Source organism: Octopus bimaculoides, chromosome 15 (assembly GCF_046866305.1).
Source record: "Octopus bimaculoides isolate indiv1 chromosome 15, ASM4686630v1, whole genome shotgun sequence".
NCBI lineage: Eukaryota > Metazoa > Mollusca > Cephalopoda > Octopoda > Octopodidae > Octopus > Octopus bimaculoides.
This window is the reverse complement of record NC_142942.1, coordinates 53405126-53415125: the sequence shown is the minus strand read 5'-3', so window position 1 is coordinate 53415125 and position 10000 is coordinate 53405126. Positions and strand designations below refer to the sequence as shown.

Genomic DNA, 10000 nt, shown 5'->3' with positions numbered 1-10000 from the left:
TCTTTGAGATGAGAGAATTACCAGTAATGCTATATTGATGTTGGTTTTATTACACACTTTGCCTGAAATTTGGGTGTAAGTACTTATGTGTAAGAGCATATGTGATTGTGTGTGTGTGTGTGTGTGTGAATGAGTGTCTGCGTGAGTATCTGTGCATGCATGCACATCAATGGGTTTCTGTGTGTGCATATATGTGTGTGTGAGTGAGTATGTATGTATGTATGTGTGAGTGAGTGTGTGTGTGTGTTGATGGATGTGTGCGTGTGAATGGGTGTGTGTGTACACATTTGTGTGTGTGCGTGCGTGCATGTGTGTGTGTGTGTGTGCATGTGTATGTGTTTGTGCATGCGTTTCCATGTGTAATTATACAAGAAACGAGATGGCATTTTACCAATGTGATTCAGTATTTTCCAACCAAAACTGCTCGGCAGAGATTTAACCAATACCAACATTAACATGACTCTAACAGAATCCTTTACAACATCTTATAGCTATGACCCATGAAGAATGTGTAGGTCTTTATATGTGCATGCGTTTAGCTCTGTGTAGTAAGTGTGTATATATAGGTGTGTGTGTGTGCATGAGAGAGAGTGTATGTGTGTGTGTATTGTTAAATGTATAAATATATATATACCTATATATGCATATCTACATACACAGAGAATGTGTGCTTTTATTGTTTACATATGGAAACATTAAAACTCTCATTTATATTGTTTACATACGCAAAACAATAAAAAAAAGACATTTACAAAAACGTATGGAGATCATTGGAAAATGTGTGTGTGTGTGTGTGTGTGTGTGTGTGTGTGTGTGCAGGTGTCTATGCAATTACAATGTTTCGATATCTTAATCTCATCTTCACTGTCTGTCCAACCGAAGAATTTTCACTTAGTAGTTTTTTATTCTTATATTTTTTATACGTACATGCATACACACACATATATATATATATAGAGAGAGAGAGAGAGAGAGAAAGATAAATAGATAGATAGAGAGAGAGGGAAGGAGAGCGACTGAGAGACAAATATAAACAGATTTATGTGTGTGGTTGTGGGTATGTATGTATGTATGTATATATATATATGTATATATATATATGTATATATATAATTAATGAATTAATTAATTTTACCCTTTTATCATTATCATTATATATATGTTTTTTTTAAAGTTCTTGAGAGTTGAAACCAGTCACTAACAAAATGACAAGGCTTGTGGCATCAAGAGGGTTTCCAGTGTTTGTAAATACGTGGTTGAGTTGGTTTGTAGGTTTGTTGGTTGAGCTGTTGATGCACACACTTGGGTGTGAGCATCTCTTCACCTAAAGAATCTCAGATGGAGAATCCTTGGAATGTCTTACAGATCTTCACTGTGCCTCTAATAGATTAGATTTGGAGAATTTGTGTCAGGTTTTTTCGCTCTTTTTTCATAAAAACCTATTTCTAGGGTTTCATGTAAATTTGTAGGTACATAACCTACTGCACCTATAATGATGTACATGCATGTATGTATGTATTGATGTGGGTGTATATGTGGTGTGCGTGTGTATGCGTGTGTGTTCTAACATTGGGGCACCATTTTTATTGGTCCATTTTATAGACCCTAACACTTTGTTCGATATTTATTTTGTCGACCATAGAAAAGTAAAGTCGACCCAGGCACTGTAATGTGTGTGGGTGCAAATGTATTCAAGTGTGTATGTGTGTATGTAAGCATCGTTTGTGCACGTGTATATGCATGTCTATATCTCTGTGTAAGTATGCCTGTGTGTGTGTGTGTGTGTGTGTGTGTGTGTGTGTGTGTGTGTGTAAGTATTCATGTGTGTGCATGCATACAGACTGGTTCATATTAGTGATGGTTAACTAAAGGAAAGATGATGTTTGCTCTTACAAACAAAAACAACGGTCTGCTTATTCAAGGATCTAGTTTAGCTAATGATGATATTTTTTTAGACAAAATTTCCCCTTTTTTTACAGATTCCATCCACAAGACAGACTCGTTCATGTGAGTACCGGTCAGATTTTTAACCCAATCCGAAAAAAAAAAAAAGAAAAAAAAATCAAACCCCGCCCCACCACAACTTCATTCTTTACCACCAATATGGCCACCACTAAGCATTTTTTATTCATATGCAGTGATTATTAGAAATACTATCCATTGCTTTTAATCAACAATTTTTTTTTTTTTTTCAATGCTATCCGAACACTCCCTAATTGCATTTACATCTCTGTGCAGCCCTGGCAACAATACCCCCACCATGCATGAAACAACATCAACAGCTTGAGCTGTTTCTTTTGACCATAGGAAATGCATGGTACTATTTTCGGTCTAAAATTTTGCATAAAATTTCATCTCAATTGCGCTTATGATCCAAAAAGCAGACTAATTTAGCCGATATATTTTGTTGCAAATTCTTCATAAAGCACTTTCTTTCGCAGGAAGCATGCAAAACAGAATTCTTGGGCTGAGAGAAACACATAGCATAAAGCTTCTATTCTATATCAATCAACCTTTTTTTTTTTTTTTTTTTTGCACATTAAGATTTTTCAGTTTCTTACCATTTACCTTTTTTGCAAGAATATCGGCATTTTTTTAGTACTTCACAATTAGTCAAATCAATTCAATACCCAAACTAACAATGGAACCGCTGTGCAGTCGCTAACCTTACAAGAAATAGCAGCCTAACCTCCCTTAAATCACACCCTTCTGTTTTAATTCTTTTACTGCTGGAATCAAATATGTCCACTCAAAAATTTCATAATCCTTAACTGCAGAAAGGAATTGTATACACCAATCTATCTTTTGTTGGATAATGTCATGTCTGAAACTATTTTTTGTAGAGATATATCAAGTTTATGGAAGCAATGTGACTTGTAGAAAATACCAGTTCCATTTTTTGGTAGATATTTAACACCATTACTGGAATAACCATGAAATTTCATTTCACAGTTAAAGGGTTAAAAATGGAAGTATATGTGGAGCAATTGGATCACTGAAATGCAGGTAGATGGAATGGTTGCAACTAAAGTGCCCTTGATTTGAGGCCCTTTTCTGCTATGACTAATTAACAATGTGATACTAGTTCTATCTCTGTTGACATGGCTTAATGGTTAGAGAATCAAACTCACAATAGTTAGGCCATGAGTTCAAGTCTTGGGCTAAGTGGTATATTGTGCTCTTAAGTAAGTTACTTCATTTCACATTTGCTTTAATTCCCTCAGCCGAAAATGGCTACTGGTGCTAACCAGAGATTAACTGGGCCACAGACTGATGAGTCTTACACTCTCAGTAATGTGAATCACCTGAGAAATGAAATAAGCTTAAGCTAATTGGCTTGTAGGCTTGAAACAGACATTATCAATTATATGCAATAGCAGTAGCTTGAGACATAACAGTGTAGTATCATATAGTATAGTTATAGAGTATGACTTGAGGGGGATTTGGCTGTTATTTCATGTAGGATGGATGACCAAGCGGTGGCTCCTTCCTTGGATTGTAGTTGAGTGTAATATATAGCAACAATGAAATAGATGAGTCAGTGAAGCATTGGACTGGAAGTTCAAACTTGTTGTGGGTCTTTTGTTGTGTTCCTAAGCAGGACAATTTATTGAACATGCTTCAATTTATCCGTCTGTCAGTAATAATTATCCACAGTAGATTGGCATCCTCTCCATGAGGGAAGGTTTCTCTCATCCTTTACATGTCATGAAACCAGAACTAACCACTGACACTCAGACCCACTGCCTTCATTCAAGGTTTTGGAACACATTTACCAATTATATGTAATGTAACTGGTACCACCAAATATTGTAACTAGTACCTTTATGAAGTGGTGTTTTCATCCTGTCTCCCCTATTAATACTACAGTCTACCCTATCCCTCGAAATATAACTCAATGCATCCTACTGATATGATGCACCAATATCTCATCCACCACTCCCACTGCCCACCCCTGATACCATCCAGATTTTGTACTGACCACTTTGTCTAACACTTGTTTCTCCTGGATCAATCTCCATCTGGAATTATGTTCCCACCCATGTTTTCTTCTTCCACAGCAAACCTTGCAAGAATTCAAACTGGATATTAATTACACCAAATATTCCTCTACTTGGTACCACCTTTCTTCTTTAGGACAGCCTTCATACAAAAGAAGGGGAAAAAAGGGCTATGGGCTTTTCTTATTTTTCTCAAACAAACAAATAAAATCAAAGAATGGTAATAGTGCTGACATTTATCCTTCTGAGTCCCGGCATGGAAGACTGACCTTTAGGGTCAAGCTTGTAATGAATTGAAATCATAACTCAAAGTTTGATTGCCACTTGCAGCTGTTAAATTCTTTCGCTGATGCCTTCAATAAAAGCATTATTTTCACGTCATCTTCATCGAAATTCTGTATTTATGTGTCTATGTAAGAAATTATTTTTATTTTCACAAACATTAATATTAACACTGATGACATTGTGTTTTTAGGAACAGCACAGTGACAGACTAAAGATATAAATATTCAAATAGAAGACCAAATTTTAGGGGTAAGCATACGATGAGTTGAAGTCATGAGCTTGGTTGTTACTTGCAGCTACACAAAATTGTTCTTGGTCTGGTAGCTAGGTTTCACTGAAGAGGACGAATTAGACTAAAACCTGTCTAAAGTTGTCATCTTATCACCATTGCTATCAAAAGATTAACTAACTCTCTCTTCATACCATGATTTAACATTATTACTTAGTTGAAATTTGGAAATCTCCTTCATTCTCTTTTTGTGAAAAAAATTCATTAATCCTAATGGTTTGTCTTCTCATTTTGAATATGATTTCCAATAATTAAGAATTATTTTCAGATTCACTTCAGTTTTGTATGACAACCTGACCTTGACCCTATGTGTGTGAGTGAATGTATGTAATGATTTAGTTTTATTTCTAGATTGAAGAAAGATTTGGTTTTTAACCTAGATCCAAGGTTCCTTCATTGCAATTTCAACAACATCAACAGGATAGTTATGCATGTATGGGTGTATATATATATATATATATATATATATATATATATATGCAAATCTTTGGAGTCAGTGCATGTGCAGATGTGTATGTTTTGTTTTATGTATGTATATTCATATATATATTTGCATGTCTAGACATGTGCATATAAAATCATATACTAAACTTTCGGAAAGTCTTACATATTTTGACATTTCCATCAATGGCTTTTTTCTTTCCGGTTTTGAGAACCCTTATTCATCAAGATATCTTGAGGCAGTTTGTTTTATAATCCTAGGGCTCCAATAACTATGGCTATAAATCTGAACTTGTGATCCACTGGAGTAGCTGTAAGTTTCTCAATAGTTCAGCTTAGGTGTTTTCTTTTTTGATGATTTTTAGCTTTAACACCTGCTGGACAAGTGATTTCCCCTCCGTGTGTGTGTGTGAGAAAGAGAGAGAGAGAGAATATGTATTCATGCATGCATGTATGTATGTATGTATGTGGTAACACATACATTCCGTTATTATTTCATTGTCCATACTAAGGATATTCTCCATATAAATTATTCTACTAGATGTGTTGTTACTGAAGTTAAGTGTAGTAGTCTAGCCTTTGAACCAGAGTTCAATCTTTGGCTCAACCAAACTCTATATTACTCTCGATCAGCAGTTCTCGATGTATATATACACAAGACCCTGGGGGTGGGAGTCCACATAAGATTTTGTTGTTAAATTTTATGAGCAATACATTGGTTATACTTCATACAATTCACAAAATATTTTAACAATTTTTTTCATACAATTCACATTAATATTTAAATATAAAACTATAATATGAATATTTTTTTGCTAAACATTGAATGGGGTATAAAGGTCCATTGGAATAATACAGGAATCAAAGGGGTTCACAGGCAAAAAATGGTTGAGAACCACTACTCTGGAGGAAGCCTAACCTCTTAATGGCATGACAAGTGGTAGAATAAACAGGAAGAATACCCTTCATATGGACAATGCAATGACCACAATCTACCCACAAGGTTTTGATAAAAGTATTCAATTCCAAATGTTGAGAACATAACTGAATATGATAGACATCTGAAGGTGACCAGAGGCCACATCAGCCAAAAGGTTGAATGTTTACAATTATTAAAATCAATTCAATACTGAAGCCAACAATGGAACTTTTGTGCAGCCGTTGGCCCTGCTAGAAATAGCAGCTGGCCCTCCCTTGAATCACACACTTCTGTTTTAATTCTTTTGCTGTGGAAATCTGATACATCTGCCCAAAACGTCATAACACACACACACACACACACACACACACATTCCTAGAAATACTCAGTTTCATGGAAATAGAACAAAAGAAACTGACGTGGATTCTCCAAATTCAATTTATTAGTGGCCACAGTGGAGATTTGTAAGGCATTCCAAAAATTCTCCATCTGAAATTCTTCTGTGAATAGATGCACACTCTTGGGTGTGTACATTGCCAATTCAACCACCACACCAACTCAACCATATATTCAAAAACATCGGGAAATCTCTTCACTCAAGATGTCTTGTTGCTTCGTGAGCGAGTGGCTTGAACTCTTTTAAGAAGAACTTTAATTAAACTCAAAGAAAAATCACATACATATATACATACATGCATGCATATATACATACATATGTACATACATACATTGTTTAACCCCAGATCAGCTTTGAGTATGTGAGTTTTATAATCAAAAGTATTATTCCAGTTGTGATCATTCCATCATTTCCCTCTGTGCAGAGAATCTAGGGCCATGTTATCCAACTTGTCCTTTTCTAAGAATGTGCGAATTATGGAAGATTTAGCTGCAATTTCTAGCACACCAACTGGCCAAATACATGTCCCCTTGTATAGCTCAGTCAAAGAACAGGAAAATAAAAAGGCAGGCAACATTACCATTCCTGGCACTTTCTAAACATTCTTTCTCTTTATTTCTCTTATAATGTTACATAAATTATTTATGTCTAATAGTTACAATTAATGTTAAAACCCATTGATCACTGTTATTAGATCAATCATTATAGGACTTGCCATCAAATTAAACAGGATCTGCTAATACATTAATCCCAGTTGATGTTTGAAGTCAAAGGGGAGAGAAAGAGACAGACAGACAGACAAAGTTAAATATTGTATTGTAATGTATTGTAATGTATTTTAGTCAAGTTCTCCAACATTTCCGCCATTCTGCCACTCTTCTCCACACTGCTTTATATTATAATATAATTACATAAATATGGTTACAATCAATGCTGTGGTGACAATTGATTACTATTAAATCCTCATTAACAACCTATTTAAGGATGCAATCCAATCATCTTGTAATAAACTGTAGTTAATCAGTTCTGGTCAAATGCAGAAAGCAACCTCATTCATACATTTACATTTATTTATTTTTTTATTTTTACCAGCTCTCGTTATCTACAAGATGTCACTGTGAGCCAGAATTTTCTATTTTCCTTGCTGTTAAGTTATGTAGGGATTGTGAAACTTCCTTGTTTTTCTCCAAATAGGTAACCAGTTATGTTGTGCAAAAGTTCCTAATTGCAAAATTGCAACTGCAGGCACAACCAGGTAGTTAGGAAGCTCACTTTGCAGTCACAGAGTTTTTGAGTTCAGTCTCATTGTGTGACACTTTGAGCAAGTCTCTTCTACTATACTCTTGGGCTGACCAATGCCTTGTTAGTGAATTTGGTCGTCAGAAACTGTGTTGATGCCCAGCATGTGTGTGCGTATACACATACATACGCATAGGCATATATATATAGAGAGAGATAGATAAAATGTAAATCCAAAAAATAACAACAAAACTACAAAGGATTCCGCGGTACACGTGTTTCAAGCTTTACAAACTATAATAGTTTTGTTGTTATTTTTTGGATTTACATTTTATTCTTTCACCGCAACCACTAGCTGGAATACACAGGTGCTTACAATTGTCAAGTATTACCTCTAAATTTCAATTTACCTACTTATATAGATAGATAGATAGATAGATAATACAGGGCGTTCAAAAAGTCTCTCTGCAGTAAATATCTTATTGCAAAATAAATCTTTCTAAGATGGTATAAGACTACAAAAGAATATATTAGACTCTTTACAAGACTTTTAAAAAAACTTATAAGGGGTGTTCAAAGTGTTATCCTTCATTTTCAATACATAAGTTGACTCTTCTCCACATGTTTTGAAATACATCTTGGAGAGTCTGACGCGGTACGGTCCGTGTGAAGGTTATGATTGTGTCTTTTAGCTCATGAATGGTTTTCGAGCAATTCTTGTACAATGGTCCTTTACTTGCTCTCCAGAAAAAAAGTCTGGTGTTAAATCAGGTGATTTTGGTGGTCAAAGTCCCTTCCAAATTATCCGTTCACCGAAAAACCCTTAAAGTAGCACCATGGTGATGCGCGAAGTATGTGCTGTAGCGCCATCTTGCTGAAAGTATGCATTATTAATTTCACTTTTAGTGAGTTGGTCTTACAAATGGACGGACAATATTTGAGCAATATTTCTCGGTGTTGATGGTGTCTTCAAAAAATTCACTGCAGAGTGACCTTTTGAACACTGTGTATATATATTATCTATCTATATTATATATGTGTGTATATGTGTGCAGAATTTGAACGTAGAACATAAAGATGGACGGAATTCCACTCGGCATTTTGGCTGTCATGCTAACCATTCTGCCTGTTCACTGCCTCAATAATAAAAACAATAATAATAATAATAATAATAATATAAAAGTATAACATTTTCTTCGTGGTTAACATGTAATTAGGAATATGGAAATATAAAACAGAGACAGATCAGTTGATATATAGATAAATACTGAAGAAGTGTAGAAGATTAATAGATAGATAAATAGACAGAGAGACAGAGGCAGAGAGAGTAGAATAAGGAGAATAATAGATAGGTGGATCTTGTCACACTGTATACTTTACTTGAATCACCTCAATTCCTCAAATTGACAAGAGATAAATAGATAAACAAACGAAGGTACATAGATAACAGTGAAGACAAATGGATAGATTGATACATAGTTCTTGGAGATTATATCTGCATATATTTGGCTAAAGCTCAAATGATATATCTGTTGATGACTTTGATGATAAGTCAATGCTCTGAAACATCAAACGCTTCAAGAAAATAAATTATATGATGATTGTCCAAAAGAGTAACCATGAAATAAACTGTTGAGCATCCAGCTGGAATAAAATAAGAAATGCACAAAGACCAATGCATTTTCTTTTTACTTCCTAGATTTTTCTACAAGATTATTTTGTCAATTTCTTTGTTGTGTTACTTAAATGCCATCGAATATGATTTACTGCACCGTTTGATCAGGGTTCAACTGAAGTGTGTATCAAATTCAGGGTTGTCAAATGACGATAACAACAACAACAACTACTACTACTACTATAATGAATTTGTAGTTGACAAATGACTGCTACCATTACTACCACCAGATAAGATGGTGAACTGGTAGAATGGTTACTGCACCAGGCAAAATACTTAGTGGTAGATCTTGCGACACTTTACGTTCTGAGTTCAAATTCTACCGAGGTTGACTTTGCCTTTCATCCTTTCAGGATTGATAAATTATCATATTTTAACATGTATAAAGAACCCCCTAATTTGGCAGAAAAGGTTTTGTAAGGGACTATAATACCATCCATGTATAAGAAACTCCAATATTTTAAAACCTAATTTTTGACAAAAAATGGGTTCCCTATACATGTTAAAATACGATAAGTCCTAGGCAAACACTGGGGTCAATGTGATCAGCTATTGCCCACCCCCAAAATTTCTAAGCCACGTGCCTGTAGTAGAAGGGACTATTACTACCACCACCACTATCACAACTACTTCTACTACTACCACTAGCACCCCAACCATGGCCACTACTTTTGCTACTACTATGATTAACTAACAATGGGCAATTTTCCTGGTCAATTGAGATTCTAGAAATAACAACCAATCTGGCCTCATA

General features: G+C 35.0%; 1 protein-coding gene across 1 annotated transcript in view; it reads left to right on the top strand.

Annotated features, from left to right (window-relative positions):
- Positions 1-10000, top strand: part of LOC106878166 (synaptogenesis protein syg-2) — a 166618-nt gene that overhangs the window by 145703 nt on the left and 10915 nt on the right. The window contains exon 14 of the mRNA XM_089363935.1: positions 1980-2007. Within this exon, the coding sequence (XP_089220061.1) occupies positions 1980-2007 (28 nt within the window). The remainder of the gene's footprint in view (positions 1-1979; positions 2008-10000) is intronic.